General features: G+C 42.2%; 2 protein-coding genes across 6 annotated transcripts; both read right to left on the bottom strand.

Moving 5' to 3' along the window:
* Nucleotides 1-370: 370 nt before the first annotated feature.
* Nucleotides 371-16,454, bottom strand: aspa (aspartoacylase). The gene is made up of 6 exons (XM_046323325.1): nt 15,864-16,454; nt 8,501-8,696; nt 7,764-7,857; nt 7,439-7,546; nt 2,324-2,433; nt 371-2,022 (listed from the first exon to the last, which is right to left on the bottom strand). Exons 1-6 carry the CDS (start codon nt 16,103-16,105, stop codon nt 1,810-1,812), a joined length of 963 nt encoding a protein of 320 aa, XP_046179281.1. The 5' UTR covers nt 16,106-16,454; the 3' UTR covers nt 371-1,809.
* Nucleotides 16,455-16,635: 181 nt separating this feature from the next.
* LOC124010618 lies at nt 16,636-21,833 on the bottom strand. Of its 5 annotated transcripts, XM_046323305.1 has the most exons (6): nt 21,522-21,833; nt 20,966-21,296; nt 20,638-20,768; nt 20,437-20,482; nt 17,860-20,331; nt 16,636-17,658 (listed from the first exon to the last, which is right to left on the bottom strand). In XM_046323305.1, exons 1-6 carry the CDS (start codon nt 21,758-21,760, stop codon nt 17,455-17,457), a joined length of 3,423 nt encoding a protein of 1,140 aa, XP_046179261.1. In that variant the 5' UTR covers nt 21,761-21,833; the 3' UTR covers nt 16,636-17,454. The 5 variants fall into 4 exon arrangements, with proteins under 5 accessions (XP_046179261.1, XP_046179247.1, XP_046179267.1 ...); XM_046323311.1 differs by having other exon boundaries at nt 16,636-20,331; nt 20,660-20,768; XM_046323291.1 differs by having other exon boundaries at nt 16,636-20,331.
* Nucleotides 21,834-22,119: the final 286 nt, after the last annotated feature.

Raw genomic sequence — 22,119 nt, 5'->3', positions numbered from 1 at the left:
TTCAACTATTCTATTGTGTTATTGACTGTATGTTTGTTTATTTCATGTGTAACTCTGTGTTGTTGTTTGTGTCGCACTGCTTTGCTTTATCTTGGCCATGTCGCAGTTGTAAATGAGAACTTGTTCTCAACTGGCCAACTGGTTACATAAAGGTGAAATAAAATTACAAATAAAAACATAGAGCTGCGCTGCTCTCTTGTGTTCATATAGCATAATGACAATGCAGAGATGGCACATTCTGAAAACAAATACTGTACATAGATATCTAGCTCTGTTTTTGATTCCAATTATCAGAAGATAAGAGTGCATGTACATACTTTCTTCTTAATTTTACAAAATTGTATGATAAAAGCCACTATGATCAATTTACTGATGGTATAATGCAAATGACATTTATTGATTATGTCACTTTTACAAAAAAGGCATGGCATATACCACAATTGAACTGTTCGGAGGGATTGGAATGAAATCTTTAAATCAGATCACTATTGCTATAACATTTCAACAAACAACAAATGCGTAGGACATTATTGGAATGGAAATTATTGCACAATATACATACAGTATATTTTGAACAGATTTCATATGTCCACTCATATGTTATTTTCTAAATTTACATCACACATTAAAACCCACTTACAGTACATCAAAATAACAATAATTCCTCCATCAACTATGTTCTACCTTCTGACACCAAACATGTAAATTACCTTTTGAAACACATCACACCTCGTCACATGAAAATAAATCCCCTTTACATATCCAACGTCGTATCAAAATAGCATCTGTATTTATTCCACATCTGGGATTACAAATGAAACTTTCCCTCACAAATGTCATGCAATTATCATAGAAATCACTTATTTTAAGGCAATAGTAGGACAAGAGTAGCAGCACCATAATAGTGACCATTGTAGAAAGGTTAGGTGGCATTGATTGTATACATATGTAGGATCTTAATTTAATCCTGCAGCAACAAGAAATGTGAATTATTATGTGGATTATAACTAATGGATGTTTTTGTAGGAGTTGATACATTTTTCATTAGGGCAAACCAAGTCTGACATTTTTCAGTGGAAATTACAAACTTTAGAAGCCTTTTAATAACTCAAATACACTACAAGTTTGCATTTTCTGCTCTGCAGGAACATTCTCAGCAACAAAAGAGTCCTCAAATTAAGATCCGACATCTGTAGAGAGGTTAGGTAGCATCAAGAGGTTCTGTTATTGTATTTTAAGGCCAAGCTCACTAGCTTATTGATTGTAACAACTTGATTATAAGTATAATAGATACAACATAAAGATTCTCAGGTTGTAGGCTATTCTTTTGATATAATATAAAATTGCCCAACTCCCTGAGCGGTTATAAGGAATACAGTATTAAGAACAGTGCTTAAGTGTTGTGGTTCTTCTTGGGATTGCGGTACTTTGTATTTGTCATAGATATGCTTACTTTCACTTCACAAAACTTTATAAGTTTGCTTAATAAAATCTCTTTAAAAATAACAGAAAATGTATTCATCACAACAATTCTTAGGATAGAAAAAATTTGAATCTTCATTAAAAACCTAGCAGTGCCTCGAGTCAGTGACTGTACTTTGCATAGTTAGTTGATCTTAGAACAACATATCAATAAGACATCTAAAAAGGTACAGAGAGTATAAAACATTACTCTCTAATTATCAATGTGAAAGATATGTTCTTTTTAAGTGGTGTCACTGGGAAAACTATAAAGAATTTTGTATATAGATCTAATATAATAAAGATGAACTGTAAAGAATATAGAATATTGCTGGGGCTTACAACAAACTATACCCTGTAACTTTGTCCTATGTTTTTTTTGATAGCACCAGCTGCTAAGGTCTCTCGTCTGGTAGTTACGAACGCCTGCTGCTTCTCATAATAAGCAGCTTCGTTAATAAAAGTGGGATAGACGGTGCCAGCACCTTCGTAGCAGAGGGTTGTCCCGTCAAACGTTTGGAACATAGGGTCACCAGGGTTCAACGGCTCCCAGTCACAGTCCTAAAGGAGGAATGAACAACAACAAGGAAATTCTAAACTCAAGAGTTAGAGTTCTGCTTTTTTGAAGAAAAGTAACAAACTACTGCATCCCCACAGTTAAAGAAAACAGCCTGGGATTCTGACTGTCATTGGATACACCATCACAGGCTATTGAAATTCACTACTAATTCAATATTTGCTACCCAAGACATTAGGCCAAAAACAGACTGAGAACTGTAACTGAAAGGAACAAAAAGTTACAATAAGCAAATAACAATAGACATTTAAAAGTATCGTAGCATTTAATCGCCCGGTTTTGTACCTGTAGATTGGGGTGCACCATGGCAATGATGTTGCCATTGGTGTCTCTGGGATAGTCCATCTTCTCTGAAACTCTGAACACATCCACTGTACAGGGGGGAAACTCCAAGCCTACACAATATAAACAACACACCACATGGTCCTCACTTGTTACTGTGCATGCAAAATAAAGTAAAGGACAAAACAAATAGCACTGAAGTAATTTCCTTGCACACAAATAAAATAATCCTCAACAGTTATGAGAAATATCAATAATAATGTAGCCTATGTACAGTATGTATTTGTGTTATTTTGTAAATAAGTTTGACTATGATTATGTGCATGACTTTTTCTTCCCTCATTGATTAATCGCCAATCATGTACAAAATATCCCGTAGTTCCAACTGTTGTTTTGGAGGACCTCACACACAATTTAATTTCTCAGAGCAGAAAACACAACTCAGTACCAAGGCACACAGCATTCATCAGGCCCCCACTGTGGACACTGGAGCCAGGCTCCTGGACACCAGATTACAAAACCCTGCTGGCTCCTAATCACATGGAAACTAACCAACTTCCAACAAGTATGCCATTCAGCAGCCTAGCGGGCCTAGTGAGGGGAATGAACATATGCAGACTTCAAACTTCAATTCACTCTTGAGAACTACTGCTTGTTTACAGAACATTTTGAGGAAAGCTTGTTGCAGTGGTTGCAGTTGAGGTATCATGCAGCTTTTTCCCCCATTCATATTTCCAATAGTTGTCAAGCATACTTTTACATATTTTACAGCTATATACAGATGTATGATCCTAATTTGATCACTGTTGTTGCAGGACATTTGCCCTAACTAAAAATTATTCACATTTCCTGTTGCTACAGAATTATTTTTTGCTTTGAAAAACAAGTCAAATTAAGATCCTACATCTGTACAAGTTACATGATACCTCAAATAGGCAAACATTGTCTGTCTGAAGGAACTGGAAGGGGATCTTATGAAATAGTTGAAGTGGAAGGATTACTTTAAAAAGGTTTTCATGTAAGGAGAACACGACTTGCTCACCCATGAGCAATGTCACAAAAACTGAGTCATTACAGTGATGCTGATAATGCCAGATAGGCTGAAGGGGGAGCAGAGAAGGCTTTTATACAAAACTAAAAGAGATACAAAACGACTTAGCCTATTAGACATCTCTCGAAGATAAAAGTTTTGTTAATGTTAGATTTGTATTTCTGTTTTATTATTGAAGTGTTGGTAGAGTAGAAACCACAATATGTTCTGCAAAAAGCTTTCTCTTACAACAATTGTTTTCTTGGTGTCACGGATTCCCCTGGTACTGCTGCTCATTCCGTGCACGAGTTCCGGAGGTCTACGTCACCGGCCTCTAGGCGTTATTGAACTGTTTCATTACGCACACCTGGTTCCCATTTCCCCTGATTAGTAATTGTATATATGTGCCCTTTGTTTACCATTGATTTGTGGGTTAATGTTCTCACCCAAGATTTGACGGTACATGGCCCCGTCCATCATCCCTTTGATGCGGTGAAGTTGTCCTGTCCCCTTAGCAGAAAAACACCCCCAAAAACATAATGTTTCCACCTCCATGTTTGACGGTGGGGATGAGGTTCTTGGAGTCATAGGCAGCATTCCTCCCCCTCCAAACACGGCGAGTTGAGTTGATGCCAAAGAGCTCCATTTTGGTCTCATCTGACCACAACATCACCCAGTTGTCCTCTGAATCATTCAGATGTTCATTGGCAAACTTCAGACGGGCATGTATATGTGCTTTCTTTAGCAGGGGGAACTTGCGGGCGCTGCAGGATTTCAGTCCTTCACGGCGTAGTGTGTTACCGATTATTTTCTTGGTGACTATGGTCCCAGCTGCCTTGAGATCATTGACAAGATCCTCCCGTGTAGTTCTGCGCTGATTCCTCACCATTCTCATGATCTATGCAACTCCACGAGGTGAGATCTTGCATGGAGCCCCAGGCCGAGGGAGATTGACAGTTCTTTTGTGTTTCTTCCATTTGCGAATAATCGCACCAACTGTTGTCAACTACTCACCAAGCTGCTTGGCGATGGTCTTGTAGCCCATTCCATCCTTGTGTAGGTCTACAATCTTGTCCCTGACATCCTTGGAGAGCTCTTTGGTCTTGGCCATGGTGGAGAGTTTGGAATCTGATTGATTGATTGCTTCTATGGACAGGTGTCTTTTATACAGGTAACAAACTGAGATTAGGAGAACTCCCTTTAAGAGTGTGCTCCTAATCTCAGCTCGTTATCTGTATAAAAGACACCTGGGAGCCAGAAATCTTTCTGATTGAGAGGGGGTCAAATAGTATTTTCCCTTATTAAAATGCAAATCAATTTATAACATTTTTGACATGCGTTTTTCTGGATTTTTTTGTTGTTATTCTGTCTCTCACTGTTCAAATAAATCTACCATTAAAATTATAGACTGCTAATTTCTTTGTCAGTGGGTAAACGTACAAAATCAGCAGGGGATCAAATACTTTTTTCCCTCACTGTATTGCTACGACAGGTCTCGTCCCTTGTATTTATTAGACATTCAACCTCGCTCTTTTGTTTGGGGTACATCCCTGTGTTTTTGTTTACGTGTTTTGGGCTTCGTCCTCGTGCCTTTCATGGCATGTTGTATTTTTGGGTGGAGTATTAAACCCCCTATTGTGTATTCCTGCGCCGGTCTCCAATCCTTTATACAACGTGACAGTGTAATGAACTTCGTTAGTTTGTAGAGAGTCAGACCGAAATGCAGCGTGTAGGTTACTCATGACTTTTAATGAAGAATAATGCGGTACATGAGATAACTGAAAATACGAAAACAACAAACGAGTGAAACAAATACAGCCTATCTGGTGACTAACACTAAGACAGGTACAATCACCCACGAAATACAACGCGCACTCAGGCTGCCTAAATACGGTTCCCAATCCGAGACAATGAGAATCAGCTGACTCCAATTAGGAATCGCCTCAGGCAGCCAAGCCTAACTAGACACACCCCTAATAATACACACTCCCAATTAATACAACCCCAATACGAAATACAACATATAAACCCATGTCACACTCTGGCCTACCCAAACATATAACAAAAACACAAGATACAATGACCAAGGCGTGACAGAACCCCCCCCTAAGGTGCGGACTCCGGGACGCACCTCAAGAGCATAGGGAGGGTCCGGGTGGGCGTCTGTCCATGGTGGCGGTTCTGGCTCCCTCTCAGTACAGAGAGGGAGCCTAGTACTGAGAGGAAGCTCAGTACTGAGAGGAAGCTCAGGCAGGTAGTAGGCTCCGGTAAATCCTGGCTGGCTGGTGGACCTGGATGATTAAGGTTGTCTGGCCGATCTAGAAGATCTTGGCAGACTGGCACTTCTGGCGGATCCTGGCAGACTGGCACTTCTGGTGGATCCTGGCAGACTGGTGACGCTGGGCCGACCGGCGGCGCTGGGCAGACAGGAGACTCCGGCAGCGCAGGAGAGGAGAAAGGCTCTGGCTGCGCTGAACAGGCGGGAGACTCCAACAGTGCAGGAGAGGAGAAAAGCTCTGGCTGCGCTGAACAGGCGAGGCGCACTGGACGCGCTGGGCCGACTGGGAGCACTGGCGGCGCTGGGCAGACAGGAGACTCCGGCAGCGCAGGAGAGGAGAAAGGCTCTGACTGCGCTGAACAGGCGGGAGACTCCAACAGTGCAGGAGAGGAGAAAAGCACTGGCTGTGCTGAACAGGCGAGGCGCACTGGAGGCCTGGTGCGTGGTGCTGGAACTGGTGGTACTGGCGCGAGGACACGCACAGGAAGCCTGGTGCGGGGAGCTGCTACCGGAGGACTGGTGTGTAGAGGTGGCTCTGGATAGACCGGACCGTGCAGGCGAACTGGAGCTCTTGAGCACCGAGCCTGCCCAAGCTTACCTGGCTCGATGCCCACTCTAGCCCGGCCAATAGGAAGGGCTGGTATGAGTCGCAGCTGGCTCTGCACCCGCACTGGAAACACCGTGCGCTCCATAGCATAACACGGTGCCTGCCCGGTCTCTCTAGCCCAACGGTGAGCACAGGGAGTATGCGCAGGTTTCCTACCTGGCATAACTATTCTCCCTTTTAGCCACCCCCCAATAAATTCCTTTTAGCCACTCCCCAACCGCGTCGCAGTGCTGCCTCCTCATACTCGCGCCTCTCCGCTTTAGCTACTTCTATTTCCTCCTTGGGACGGCGATATTCTCCCGGCTGCGCCCAGGGTCCTTTATATTGCTGCTCCTCACAATTAACAGGGAGAGTAGGCTCAGGTCTGACTCCTGACTCTGCCACTCTCTCTCTGCGCTTTCCCCCGTTACCTACGGTTTTCGCTCTGTATAGCCATGCTTTCCTTTTCTATTCCATCCGTGTATAGCCCTCTTCGCATTGCTGTAGGGAATCCCAGGCGGGCTCCTGCACTCGCTCTGGGTCGGCCGCCCACCTGTCGATTTCCTCCCACGTAGTATACTCCTTGCTTCTGTTGTCCATAACGTCCTCCTTCAGATCCTGCCAGTTCACACGCTGCTCGGTCTGTGAATGGTGGTGGGTGATTCTGTAATGAACTTCGTCTGTTGTTTGTAGAGAGTCAGACCGAAATGCAGCGTGTAGGTTACTCATGACTTTTAATGAAGAATAACGCGGTACATGAGATAACTGAAAATACGAAAACAACAAACGAGTGAAACAAATACAGCCTATCTGGTGACTAACACTAAGACAGGTACAATCACCCACGAAATACAACGCGCACTCAGGCTGCCTAAATACGGTTCCCAATCCGAGACAACGACAATCAGCTGACTCCAATTAGGAATCGCCTCAGGCAGCCAAGCCTAACTAGACACACCCCTAATAATACACACTCCCAATTAATACAACCCCAATACGAAATACAACATATAAACCCATGTCACACCCTGGCCTACCCAAACATATAACAAAAACACAAGATACAATGACCAAGGCGTGACAGACAGTGGGACATTCAAACTACCGCGTAGGTATTTTGTTTTTAATACCTTATAACCATATTAATTTACCGCCAGCTGATGTGTGCTGTACAAAATCTATGGAATGCTTATCTTTTATAAATTTTACACAAATGTTACACACCTTCGTTGAAGAGCTCAATGAAGTCCAGGGCATGTTTCAGTACCAGCCTCATAGACTCAAAGATGTTGCTCCTCAAAACCCCCTGAGGTTGTGGGCCAACCTCTAGACCTGAAATAAACACATTCAAAACCTTTAAATATATCCTTTAAATATGTTGTCTTCTTTAGGGACAAATTCAATTTTAATCTATTTAAACTTGGCTTATTTTTGACTTGTTTAATAATTACTATTACATTACAAAGTTTTTAAAAAGTGAATAAATGCCCCCAACGTACTACAACATCTCAAATTCTTCATAGGCTGTAAGGCTGGAATTTACACTCACCGATGGGGTGTTTGGCCACAGAGCGTGAAGTTGAATACTTGAGTAGCGGGTGTTCAGTCAGCAGAACTGGACAACTGTCAGGAGCTATGGCTTTCTGCATGACATAATTAAAGATGTCTCAGCATGTGAACAAACACACAACCTCAACACAGAAAACATTATTTCCATTACAATATGGCCGCTAATAACACATTAGTCAGAAATATAACAATAAAAGGCTAAGTATGACCAATTTTCACTTAAAAGACCATAGTCAAACCAGTGTTTAATAAGTGGTTTTAACCCTCCTCTTTATACAATAGCTAACTTCCTATAGGTTCCCTGTAGTTAACTGACATAGGTAATAATAGGTAACCTTGTGATTCAATCAATGAAATTATTCATTATTCATACAACTAACCCATAATGGGTTAGTGAGTGAGAAAGGTTATGCAAAGTGCACTAAGAGGAAACACAGAACGGTGGTTTCCTGGACCAGGGTTGGGCTCAATTCGAATTGACGGCTGTCAATTCAGGAAGTGGTTTGAATTTAAACTTCAGACATGTTAAAACTTCTGAAATAAATAGCTTCTACTTTTCAGTTTATTGAGAAGTTATAGAAAATAAATGCAATTTTTTCAGTTACTGAATTGTAATTTTTGTTTATTTCCTGAATTGACTGCCTGAAATTCTAACTGAGCCCAAAAAGCATGTTTTATTTGAGAAAGTGAGAGGGAGAAAACACTTTCTAAGTTCACCTTGATGTAATGCATCATCTGGAGGTTGAAGTGATCCTTGGAGCTCTCCAGTATGAGCGTACAACCCATGTTGGAGGTAGTGTTGTGGAGGTCGAAGATGACATCGTAGGCCTCAGGGCTTCCTTTAGGTCCAAATATCTCATTGATCTGCTGGGCCCTCTGGACCTCGTAGGGCAGGTCATCTCCACTAGGGGCGCTGTGGATACACCACTGACAGGTTAACCACTTGTTTTATTGTCACACACACCAGATAGGTGCAGTTAAATGTGTTGTTTTACAGGGTCAGGCATAGTAGTATGGTGCCCCTGGAGAAAATGAGGGTTTAGCGCCTTGTTCAAGGGCACATCGACAGATTGTCACCTTGTCGACTCGGATATTCGAACCAGCAACCTTTCGGTTACTGGCCTAACGCGCTAACCGCTAGGCCTGGTAATAACCAGGTAGTTCAGGAGCACTTTACTTTTAGTAGTTCTAACACCTGTGTAGTAACAGTGTAATTACTATAGGAGCAACATTGTATTAACAATGTGAAATCCATATGTGTAATAACTATACTGATGAACTATACGGAACAAAAATATAAATGCAACATGCAACAATTTCAAAGATTTTACTGAGTTACAGTTCATATAAGGAAATCAGTCAATTGAAATAAATTCATTAGGCCCCTAGGATTTCATATGACTGGGTAGGAGTGCATCACTGGGGAGCCAGCCAATCATAATGAGTTTTTCCCCAGAAAGGGGCTTCTCATCCACAGACAGAAATTCTCCTCATCCACCTGACAGGTGCTGGGGACAATAAAAGGCCCCCTCAGACAATCCCACAGGTAAAGAAGCCGGATGTGGAGGTCCTGGGCTGGCGTGGTTACACGTGGTCTGCGGTTGGAGGCAACTTATGGTAGTCATGAACATTCAATTTTCTGGTAACAGCTCTGGTGGTCATTCCTACAGTCAACATGCCAATTGCAAGCTCCCTTAAAACTTGATCAATCTGTGGCATTTTGTTGTGTGACAAAACTGCACATTTTAAAGAGGCATTTTATTGTCCCAGCACAAGGTGCACCTGTGTAATGATAATTTTATCAGCTTCTTGATATGCCACACCTGTCAGGTGGATGGATTATCTTGGCAAAGGAGAAAAGCTCACTAACAGGGACTTTAACAAATAATGGCACAACATTTGAGATAAATAAGCTTTTTGTTCATATGGAAAATGTCTGGGATTTTTTATTTCAGCTCATGAAACATGGGACCAACAGTTTACATCTTGCGTTTATATGTTTGTTTAGTGTACAATACTGTTCACCTCTTGTCTAGTAAACAGTGGTCTTATATACCCCACATACTAGGCCTTTATACTAAACAGCCATTTATAAGCTACCGATTATCCCTAGTAAATATGTGATTCAAAACACAGCACATGGCTTACAATAAATGAGGCTGTTAATGATTGACAGTGGAGTCCGCTACAATAAACAAATGGTGATATAAGACTTACACTTTAACCCTAATGTAAGAAGACCAACAAAACTTTCACCAGACAGCAGTAAGTTGTAGCCCACAAATATTGAAAACGCCTACTCTGCTACAGGTAGGATGGGAAAGCATTTGTTACATACATAAGGGCATTATAATAATTTTCACAATTTCAGAGTGTTATTTCGACCTCATAATGTGGAAATATATTTTTTATTTGACAGAAAAATCACGTTTTTAACTGCGCTATCCCTTTAAGAGTACAGAAGTATGATCAGACTCATGCATATTCATGCTCACATTCAAAGGGTATGTTTCTACATGTTGGTTAACTAATGTAGCAGGCGTACAAGAAACGCCTGAAACTAGATCCCCTACATACTGGTCTTGACGAGAAGGACAAAAAAAATGTGTGTGGGGGGGTTCTCTTCTGCACTGTTGAACCAATCCAGTAAATGTGGGGGAAGAGATAAGATGGAGTGTCGCCTTGTTAACGTCCAAAAGCAGTAGTGTCACAGGCTCTCTTTCTATTTCCCCTGAAAACCGGAACATCCTGTTGTTGGGGAGTCGGAAAAAGCTAACATTTTGGAGAACAACAATATCACAAAGCATGTTCTTTTTCTGACCCTCAAAAGCAGCACATTTATTTGGACCATATTCTCACAGCCTTGCAGTTCTGTTGCCTGGCTACCCAAACTCCTTACTCCAGCGAAACAATACACCACAACCATGGATGTTAGTTTCTTCTCTGCAGTGAGTCTGGATCTGATTACCCCCCCAACGATGTCTAGAACGCAAACACATTCTAACTGTTCTGATTGGTCCCAGAAACAGATGTGTTGGGTCAGAGCCAGAACACATGTGGGTAAAGTGGTATTTGGAAAATGTATCATTGGCATTGATACGACTGAGATGGCCGCCTCGCTTCGCGTTCCTAGGAAACTATGCAGTTTTTTGTTTTTTTACGTGTTATTTCTTACATTAGTACCCCAGGTCATCTTAGGTTTCATTACATACAGTCGAGAAGAACTACTGAATATAAGATCAGCGTCAACTCACCATCAGTACGACCAAGAATATGTTTTCCGCGACGCGGATCCTGTGTTCTGCCTTACAAACAGGACAACGGAATGGATCGCATGCAGCGACCCAAGGAAACGACTCCGAAAAAGAGGGAAACGCGGCGGTGTTCTGGTCAGACTCCGGAAAAGGGCACATCGCGCACCACTTCCCAGTATTCTTCTTGCCAATGTCCAGTCTCTCGACAACAAGGTTGATGAAATCCGAGCAAGGGTGGCATTCCAGAGGGACATCAGAGACTGCAACGTTCTCTGCTTTACGGAGACATGGCTTACTGGGAAAACGCTATCCAGGGCGGTGCAGCCAACGGGTTTCTCCACGCATCGCGCCGACAGAAACAAACATCTCTCTGGTAAGAAGAGTGGAGGGGCGTATGCCTCATGACTAACGGGACATGGTGTGATGAAGGAAACATACAGGAACTCAAATCCTTCTGTTCACCTGATTTAGAATTCCTCACAATCAAATGTAGACCGCATTATCTTCCAAGAGAATTCTCTTCGATTATAATCACAGCCGTATATATCCCCCCCAAGCAGACACGTCGATGGCTCTGAACGAACTTTATTTAACTCTTTGCAAACTGGAAAACATTTATCCGGAGGCTGCATTCATTGTAGCTGGGGATTTTAACAAAGCCAATCTGAAAACAAGACTCCTAAATTTTATCAGCATATCGATTGCGCAACCAGGGGTGGTAAAACCTTGGATCATTGTTACTCTAACTTCCATGACGCATATAAGGCCCTGCCCCGCCCCCTTTCGGAAAAGCTGACCACGACTCCATTTTGCTGATCCCTGCCTACAGACAGAAATTAAAACAAGAGGCTCCCACGCTGAGGTCTGTCCAACGCTGGTCAGACCAAGCTGACTCCACACTCCAAGACTGCTTCCATCACGTGGACTGGGACATGTTTCGTATTGCGTCAGATGGGAATATTGACGAATACGCTGATTCGGTGTGCGAGTTCATTAGAACGTGCGTCGAAGATGTCGTTCCCATAGCAACGATAAAAACATTCCCTAACCAGAAACCGTGGATTGATGGCAGCATTCGCGTGAAACTGAAAGCGCGAACCACTGCTTTTAATCAGGGCAAGGTGTCTGGCAACATGACTACGTAAGGCTATCAAACAATCTAAGCGTCAGTACAGAGACAAAGTGGAATCTCAATTCAATGGCTCAGACACAAGAGGCATGTGGCAGGGTCTACAGTCAATCACGGACTACAAGATGAAATCCAGCCCAGTCACGGACCAGGATGTCTTGCTCCCAGGCAGACTAAATAACTTTTTTGCCCGCTTTGAGGACAATACAGTGCCACTGACACAGCCTGCAACGGAAACATGCAGTCTCTCCTTCACTGCAGCCGAGGTGAGTAAGACATTTAAACGTGTTAACCCTCGCAAGGCTGCAGGCCCAGACGGCATCCCCAGCCGCGCCCTCCGAGCATGCGCAGACCAGCTGGCCGGTGTGTTTACGGACATATTCAATCAATCCCTATACCAGTCTGCTGTTCCCACATGCTTCAAGAGGGCCACCATTGTTCCTGTTCCCAAGAAAGCTAAGGTAACTGAGCTAAACGACTACCGCCCGTAGCACTCACTTCCGTCATCATGAAGTGCTTTGAGAGACTAGTCAAGGACCATATCACCTCCACCCTACCTGACACCCTAGACCCACTCCAATTTGCTTACCGCCCAAATAGGTCCACAGACGATGCAATCTCAACCACACTGCACACTGCCATAACCCACCTGGACAAGAGGAATACCTATGTGAGAATGCTGTTCATCGACTACAGCTCGGCATTCAACACCATAGTACCCTCCAAGCTCGTCATCAAGCTCGAGACCCTGGGTCTCGACCCCGCCCTGTGCAACTGGGTACTGGACTTCCTGACGGGCCGCCCCAGGTGGTGAGGGTAGGCAACAACATCTCCTCCCGGTGATCCTCAACACGGGGGCCCCACAAGGGTGCGTTCTGAGCCCTCTCCTGTACTCCCTGTTCACCCACGACTGCGTGGCCACGCACGCCTCCAACTCAATCATCAAGTTTGCGGACGACACAACAGTGGTAGGCTTGATTACCAACAACGACGAGACGGCCTACAGGGAGGAGGTGAGGGCCCTTGGAGTGTGGTGTCAGGAAAATAACCTCACACTCAACGTCAACAAAACTAAGGAGATGATTGTGGACTTCAGGAAACAGCAGAGGGAACACCCCCTATCCACATCGATGGAACAGTAGTGGAGAGGGTAGCTAGTTTTAAGTTCCTCGGCATACACATCACAGACAAACTGAATTGGTCCACTCACACTGACAGCGTCGTGAAGAAGGCGCAGCAGCGCCTATTCAACCTCAGGAGGCTGAAGAAATTCGGCTTGTCACCAAAAGCACTCACAAACTTCTACAGATGCACAATCGAGAGCATCCTGGCGGGCTGTATCACCGCCTGGTACGGCAACTGCTCCGCCCTCAACCGTAAGGCTCTCCAGAGGGTAGTGAGGACTGCACAACGCATCACCGGGGGCAAACTACCTGCCCTCCAGGACACCTACACCACCCGTTGTTACAGGAAGGCCATAAAGATCATCAAGGACATCAACCACCCGAACCACTACCTGTTCACCCCGCTATCATCCAGAAGGCGAGGTCAGTACAGGTGCATCAAAGCTGGGACCGAGAGACTGAAAAACAGCTTCTATCTCAAGGCCATCAGACTGTTAAATAGCCACCACTAACATTGAGTGGCTGCTGCCAACACACTGTCATTGACACTGACCCAACTCCAGCCATTTTAATAATGGGAATTGATGGAAATGATGTAAATATATCACTAGCCACTTTAAACAATGCTACCTTATATAATGTTACTTACCCTACATTATTCATCTCATATGCATATGTATATACTGTACTCTACAACATCGACTGCATCCTTATGTAACACATGTATCACTAGCCACTTTAACTATGCCACTTTGTTTACTTTGTCTACACACTCATCTCATATGTATATACTGTACTCGATACCATCTACTGTATGCTGCTCTGTACCATCACTCATTCATATATCCTTATGTACATGTTCCTTATCCCCTTACACTGTGTATAAGACAGTAGTTTTGGAATTGTTAGTTAGATTACTTGTTGGTTATCACTGCATTGTCGGAACTAGAAGCACAAGCATTTCGCTACACTCGCATTAACATCTGCTAACCATGTGTATGTGACAAATAAAATTTGATTTGATTTGATTTTGATTTGATCCAATCGCTGATGACGTTTTGTACAACACAACTCATTTTGTTGTCACCACAAACTCCTTCAATGATGACAGTCTCAGACTGAAGTATGTAGCGAACATAGAGCAGAGGAAGTCTCAACTGGCAAGCATTTCTGAGCAATTATTACAACATTTCTGAACATCTTATGAACTAATGACAAAGCTAATCTTCAATGATTCTTATCATGCTGCAACCTATGCTCACAAAATTGATTCACAATACCATTGGATAGCTGAAATGTTTCCTTCCTCTCCTATGCCTTTTTTAAAACAATTCTAAAACAACAAATGCTCTAATGCTGAACCAGCATGTTCTCCAAGCTGCCCCAATAGCATAATGGCACCTGTGCTACCCATTTTTTGTCTCTTTCTCTCCCCCCGCCCAACTCCCTTTTGACTGCATATCTAGCAATGTCCGGATAGTTAGGACTATCATGTAGCACAATAGAGACAGGTAGGTCTGTCAAATGCAGTTATTCTCCACCCTCAGCAGGCTATAAAAGAAAAACTATGCCAGATAGATTATGAAAAATGTGTGGTTGATTGGTTAAGAGACAACTATAGGCCTACCAACCAGCTTACACCAAACACCAAAATGCCAGTATGAAACCAGAAAAACATTACAGGAATATATCTTGGAATCAAGAGTGCAGTCCATCGGCCTGATATAAATAGAAATGCTATAATTAGAATATGTCTTCAAGGAGGTAATCAGCTTAGCCTGCCTAAATGATGTGTCAACAACATGGTAGTGTGACTCTAGAGGAGTCTGCTGAGTAGATGCAATACTCAAGTTAAAAATGAGTTTATAATCTATTTGACTATATCTACAGACACTGAAGAGAAGCATTATTTCTACATTTAGACTATATGTTGAAGGTTCAAAATGTGGATTCAAGCCTACCTATATCATGATAGCAAGGAGATGGAAGGTACTTGCTTCCCATGCATACACACTGAAGTTTTCAAACTAGGCCTATTTGGCCATTGGGGCATAATGCCAAGTTAGAAGTTAAATAAATCACTACACATGTCATTTAATGAATAGGCTACTGTATTATAAAACATGAACTTCTGTCAGTCCAATCCTTCTGCTGTCATGCACTTGGACCAACTCCAAGCTCATTTGTAACTCAGTCACATTCTGCTCAGGTTTTGCCCAGAGGCTGGCTGAAAATCAGCTGTGAGTCTGTGTGAGCATGAATACAGTAACTTTGCTGTAATTGGGGCAGTTCAACTTTTTTTCATTTTTTTTTCTTCAGAAAATCACAAACTTCAGGATTTCCATAATAAGCTGTTCGGCAATTGCATATAATAAGCCATAATAAACATACATCCTTAGCACCATGGGTCCACAATATATATATATATATATATAAAATAAGAACATCTATAATATGGCAATTCGAGTTGTATCTAGACAATATAGACTTTAAGTGTATTTGGGTAGTGTGAACTAAATAACACTGGACAGACAGATAAACACGACTCAACGTCAAAGGTCCCCGCTGTTTACCTGAGATTCTCGGTCGTGAACGCTCTGTTAAGATCTGTGTCCACATATCTAGTGCATTTCTCCACGGCTCTTGGGTTCGTTATGAAGGGTTTCGTCTCAACTCCCTTTCTATGGATTTCTTTTCCATTCTGTATCCACAGATTTACAAGCGTTACGCCTGACATTTCATTTCCGTGCGTGCCTCCAAAAATAGCAACTCTTCGAGCCTCGTGAAAACAAGAGACATTGGTACTTGAAGTCATAGCGGTAGTGAAGCCTGGAATATTGAACAGTTGATACAAGCCCTCAGATGAAAGCACGAGCTTGAGGACTCGGAGAGCAGCCGCTGAAAGTTGCCAGGCAATAAAAACCACGTTTGATGTTTCTTAACCAATTGTGATATGAATGCTGTTCGGGTAGTACACTTACATAATATCGCCGCTGGACTACTGTGACCACTCACCACCGAACATAACTCCGTTGTGTTGTACATTACTTGAGAAGGTTGGGTTAAGATCCTCCCACAACAGCCTACACATACTAGGCTATCCCCATTATGGATTGGTTGTGATATGGTTTTACAATATTATAAATATGATTTTCACAGTTAATCTTAAAGTTGCAACCACATTATTATTCTGTTGCAACCAGATTATCAATTAATATTACATAATTATATATGAACGTTATGTTTTATAGGCCTATATATCTTTCTAGACAATATTTGCCTGAACTGATCTAATTCTATGAATACAGTGCTGCTAATCACTAACACATTAGTCTTACAATAAAACATTGATAAACTGTACATTTATTGTGCATCCTTCAATAGACAGTCATACTTACAACTACACTTGTAATGGAGCCAATATAAAAAAATGTACTATAGCTATAATGGTTGTGGAGACAATGTTTAGACTTTCATATGATGCACTGCACACAAAGGATATTGCATCAATGTACCTTAACTGAAGGGAATTACATTAGAAATTTAATCTATTTCAAAACTGAACAAGAAACAAATCTCATCAAATGTACACAACCACTTTCTCATGCATTACTGGCATTCATTATATGGAGGACTAATGAAACATCATGACAGTAGAATCCAAGTTATAAACATGTCACTAACACTGCAATAAAACCAGTTTGAGTAAAACCAGTGTGTTGTCTTAAGTTGTCCACTAGGTGACAGGGTAGGATAAAAAAAATATTCTTTACAAAACACCATTAGTGGTAACCTTACACTGAAAACGTTCACTGTTTATCTGACTAGCCTATGCATGCACATTTATCATCTGAATATGTTCATTGATCTGAATGCGCATACAAGTGTCTCTAAAGAGTGGAAGAACAACCATCATAGAGGTGGTGTACAACTTTTTTTTATTTTACCTTTATTTAACCAGGTAGGCAAGTTGAGAACAAGTTCTCATTTACAATTGCGACCTGGCCTACAATGAATCTACTCATTTAAAAATCTGTTCACTTATAACCAAAGGTCACCCATCAAAAATCCTCTCCAAGCTATGGGTTGTTTTATTCAGATGGCATGCTTCATGACATCACCACTGTGTCAATGTGTTCGGTTGCGAGGTAATCCTGATATGCATCATACATACATCATCCTCTTGTCTTTTCCATGCTTCTTTTTCTTCTCTGCTGATGAAACCAGTTCATGGGAGATTGATACTGGATCAGGATTAATCTGTGGTAAAGGCAGACAGCCTGACGTCGCCTCTGACATCTCCCCGGTCTGTCTTCCATCTGTGTGCGTCGTGGCAACTGATTCCTTGTTCGTTTTTCTATTTATTATTTTCTTCTTCTTCTTCTTCTGTGACTCTGTTTCTGTGTATTGGGTCATAGAACTCTGGGTCGTTTCAATTAGCATTGCAGTGTTATCATTTATTTTCTTCTTCTTCTTCTTCTTCTTCTTCTTCTTCTGTGGCTCCGTTTCTGTGGATTGGGTCATAGAACTCTGGGTCGTTTCAATTAGCATTGCAGTGTTATCATTTATTTTCTTCTTCTTCTTCTTCTTCTGTGGCTCTGTTTCTGTGGATTGGGTCATAGAACTCTGGGTCGTTTCAATTAGCATTGCAGTGTTATCATTTATTTTCTTCTTCTTCTTCTTCTTCTTCTTCTGTGACTCTGTTTCTGTGTATTGGGTCATAGAACTCTGAGTTGTTTCAATTAGTATTGCAGTGTTATCATTATCTTGATGTCCTACCGCTGGTACTTCGTAATCAGTGGATTTCCTCCTCTTTGTCTTTTTCCTCTTTCTCTCTGAGGATATAAAGGCACTTTCGGCTTCAAGTCTCACTTCAGCTGTATCTATCGCTTTTTTCTCTTCTGGTCTAGAATTTTTTACAGTTGCATTCATCCTCCGAGATATTTTAGTTGCATAATTTTTCAGTCTTCCCCCAGGATCATGTTTGGTGAGGGAATTCTTATTTTTCTTATTTTTTCTCTGAGAAACTGTGTCATCTGGAGTCAAAGCAGAACTCTCACACCCCTCCAAAGATATGCCAATACTCTCTTTTTCCAGTGGAGCTGCTGTATCCTGGTGTATGACAGAACAAGTGTCTTTAGACCCATCTCGCTTTTTCTTCTTCTTTCTTGGGCTAGTGATCTCATCTGTTTCAGGTGGTATGCTGTCCTTTTGACGTCTCTCCTCTGTGCTCAAAGGAGTTACTACATCCCCATCTTTCTTCCCCTTTTTTCTTGGTGGCACAGTGTCAATGGATTCAGACACAGAACTCTTGAGGGTGATATGGAATTTTTGAATATTATCGTGTTGTTGTTGAACAACGGCGCCATCTTCAGTTGAAGATTTCCTCCTCTTCTTCCGCTTCTTCTCCGTAACCTTCTCTTCAGACCTCTCATGGGTCACAACATTCTCTTTGGGTCTGGCCAAAGAATCTTCATGAATGTCAGAATTCTGTTTCTTATCTCGTTTGCGGTTTTTCTTCTCCGGTGTATTGATTTCACCAGATTGAGATGAAGTACTTCTAGTCAGAGGAATTTCAGTATAATTTCCCACCATTTCATTGCTGCAGGAATCCCCATCTTTCTTTGCCTTTTTCCTTTTCCTAAAATAAATTGTGCCGTCACTCTGTGCCAAAGAATTGTCTATTGGTGCCATGGTTTTATGCTTCTTTCTCTGGGCTACCAATTTAGTAAGTTGGACGATAGAGCACTCAATTGTTTTCGGTCTTATATCAGTAGCATTTACATGTAGGTTTATGACAGTATCTTCAGGGAGGGTTGAAATGTTTGTTCCCTTTTGGGGTCCTATTACCTCATCTAACTGTGTTTCCAAACTCAAATTCAGAAAATGTCCTTTTTCTGGTCCTTCCTCCAGGATGGCATGTGCTGTGGAATTCTTATACTTTTTCTTCATTTTCTTCAGTTCTATGTCTTCGGTCTGAACTATAGCACCACCTCCAGCATGGGATGATAGCTTGGGGTTCTCTTCCTGTCTTAGGCATATATCTGTATCAACATGGCATGGTGAATCCCTCTTCTCCTTTTTTCTCTTCTTTTTCTGTGGCATAATCATTTCACCAGACACGGACACAGAATGCTGGGTTATCTCAGTAGCCTCTCCTCCCTGTATGGTGCTTGTACTCACACAGGTGACTAGTTCCTGATAATCTGGAGCTTCTTGGCATGGAGGCTGCCCAACTCGGTCCTCTATACTTTCATCATCTCCTCCCTCTCTTTTCCTGTTCTTTTTCTTCCTCTTCTTTCCCTTCTGTTCATAGTCTCCCCCAGCATCAACATTTGTACAGTCATTCGTGAGCACTGGATCTGTTGAAGGGGGGTTGTGACCTTTAATTCCAGGATCAGCCTCTGTTTCTCTTGTCTGGTTCTGATGGTCACGATCAGGGCGCTGCCCAGTCACACTGGGGGTCATGGCTCTGCCGACTTGGGTCCTCTCCAAACAGCTTCCTTCACTTTCCTGCACTTCATTAATAGGTGAACTCGTTATGTCCACTGGCTGGTCTATTCTACTCCCCTCTACGTCCTCACTGACAAATCTGATATTCAGCATTGTCTTCCATTCTGTCAATGAAATGTCCATGTTGTCGTTCTCTTCCTGTCCGTCTGTATTGTCAGCTAAATGTATACTAGGTTCTTCTGTTTCATTGCGTACTAAACTCCTACCAGATGAACATCTCCTAACGCAACTGACTGACTCTGGGTTAGTCTCTTCTTCTGCCATGTTACATTTCTCAGGTACGATTCGCCGTGACCCAGCAAAACTCTGCTTTGATGGTGTGTCTTCAATCATTTTGGAAACCAAGGAAAGAGTTTGTTTAACATGAGGGAGGTGTTGTGTTTTCTTTGTGCTCCGTTTCTTTGTCTTGGCGGTGGAGTCTTTGCTTACAGATGAAAACTTTCTGCATTGCTTTTCAGCTTCAGATGATGGATAACACCAAGTTTGACTATTTTTATTTTTCAGGAATGGCATTAAAAGTGTATTTTCCTGTAACAAAGAAATGTTGATCAAATGAAATAGCAAATCATTTGACTCATGATGCAATGAGAAAAAGACCCTAGATAAAATGTAAGATTATTTGATCATACTCACCACCACTCTGATGTCATCATCACTACCTTCAGATTCCACCTCCTGTCTGTAGGTCCATAGAAAAAAATACAGCATTATACACCTCAGAAATATACAATGTTCTGCCCCGTTTCATAGCTCAAATCTACCTTAAGAGCACTGACCATCTCCAGCAATTACAACCTTTTCTTATTTCAAAATGTAGAGCTGTAGAAACCTTACTCTGACAGTGGAGACAGTTCACCTTCCTTATCCAGATATCTGTTTGGTAAAGCTGAAGCTAAAGTCGCTTTTCCTTTAGAGAACTTCTTCAGTGTTTTGACACATCTAAAAAAGCCTCCAATTGCCTTACTCTATTGGAAACAAAAGGGATTTAATGTCAGTGAGACTGAGAAGACATTTAGAAGCATATGACACATTAGTTACCCACAAATACATTAGGCCTATATATGAACCAAATGATAAGTATCAGAAGCTGCACTTTGTTTTATTTTATGAAGGATCTTTTTGTTACAATACCAATTTGGCACAAGAAGTGCTGCGTACTTACTGAGAAGGTCACACTATTTAATAGTGGTAGGTGTGTGTTTCTGTAAGCCCACTCTCGACTAGATAGGGGTTTACTTCTGTAAACGCTCCCCAGAAAGGGAAAGGAGTACTTTTTCAGGCCATGCTTCTCTGCTTTCCTCTTGTGATGTTTCATTGCCTGTGAGACCTGCTGCTTCCTTTGGGGAGTGGCAGGTCCATCTTCGTCCCCACTCTCCTCTGATTCTATGGTACATGTGAACTCTGACCTCTCCTTTGAGTGACATCTTCTCACTGACCTCACCACCTCAGACACTGGCACTTGAGTTATGAACAGGCTGTCCCCTGAATCCCTACTGATATATGTGTGACAAAAGGGAAAGACAAGCATTGCAATGTTCACACTTTTGGTTGTGTTAATTGTAATGTTAATTCAAATACATTTTTCTTGACATTGTTGTAATAAGCTAGCTATAGGAATCTATTCTGAATGCTTCACACATTTATGGAGAAGCATTGCTCAGGGCACAGCACTAACTTTTAACCAATGTATCTGGGTTCATCTTTCCATGTATGCTTACCTGTCTGCTGAAGACTCAGCGCCATGGTCTGTGACGGGATGGGATAACACATATTTCTGCCCACTGAGAGCAGCATCGAAATAATGTGAGATTGTTTTAACGATATCAGGATCGGGGTTCTCCAGAATGATCTGGGATGAATTATCTTCTGCTGCTTCATAAACGCCTTCTGAGTTCAACAGAGTGCGTGTATTATTATTTTCAACTCGTCGAGCTTGCAGGTCACTGACAGAAGCCATGAGGTACAAAAAAAGGTATACCTTTTATCTATTCTACCTGTACACAGCACACGCGGTCATGTTTGGAAAAATTCACACAGTCAACCAGGAAGTGAGGCGAGCAGACGTCGTTATATAACGTCAGAGAATATTTGTGGGCCAACCAAGGTTTTTCTAAGAGTTCTTCAGTGACTCGCGCTGCGCGGCTCGTGTACTCTAGCACGCGGTGCCGCGCGGCGAAACACTGCTTCCCATTCATTATCGAGGCTTGTGAAAGCGGTGAGAAAGAGAGTGGGCGGGGGTCCGTTGGGCGGCGCGAACTTGGCGTGGTAGGCGGCAAAAAGGTCAGCATTTCCCAATGTTTTATGCAGATCACAAAC

Source organism: Oncorhynchus gorbuscha, linkage group LG02, assembly GCF_021184085.1.
Source record: "Oncorhynchus gorbuscha isolate QuinsamMale2020 ecotype Even-year linkage group LG02, OgorEven_v1.0, whole genome shotgun sequence".
Lineage (NCBI taxonomy): Eukaryota > Metazoa > Chordata > Actinopteri > Salmoniformes > Salmonidae > Oncorhynchus > Oncorhynchus gorbuscha.
Note: the sequence above shows the minus strand (reverse complement) of the source record. Positions and strands in the feature narration are given on the sequence as shown.

Bases quoted from the DNA above. Each gene is read 5' to 3' on its own strand.
- aspa (XM_046323325.1), bottom strand. From the start codon at position 16,105: ATGACTTCAAGTACCAATGTCTCTTGTTTTCACGAGGCTCGAAGAGTT. The intron at 8,697-15,863 runs GTAAACAGCGGG...GTGTATCCACAG, and splicing joins TTCACGACCGAGAATCTCAG to CGCCCCTAGTGGAGATGACC. The intron at 2,434-7,438 runs GTGTGTAACATT...TATATTGTGTAG, and splicing joins CATTGAGCTCTTCAACGAAG to GCTTGGAGTTTCCCCCCTGT.
- LOC124010618 (XM_046323291.1), bottom strand. From the start codon at position 21,760: ATGGCTTCTGTCAGTGACCTGCAAGCTCGACGAGTTGAAAATAATAAT. The intron at 20,483-20,637 runs GTAAGGTTTCTA...ATGGACCTACAG, and splicing joins GAACTGTCTCCACTGTCAGA to ACAGGAGGTGGAATCTGAAG. The intron at 20,332-20,436 runs GTGAGTATGATC...TCTTTGTTACAG, and splicing joins ATGATGACATCAGAGTGGTG to GAAAATACACTTTTAATGCC.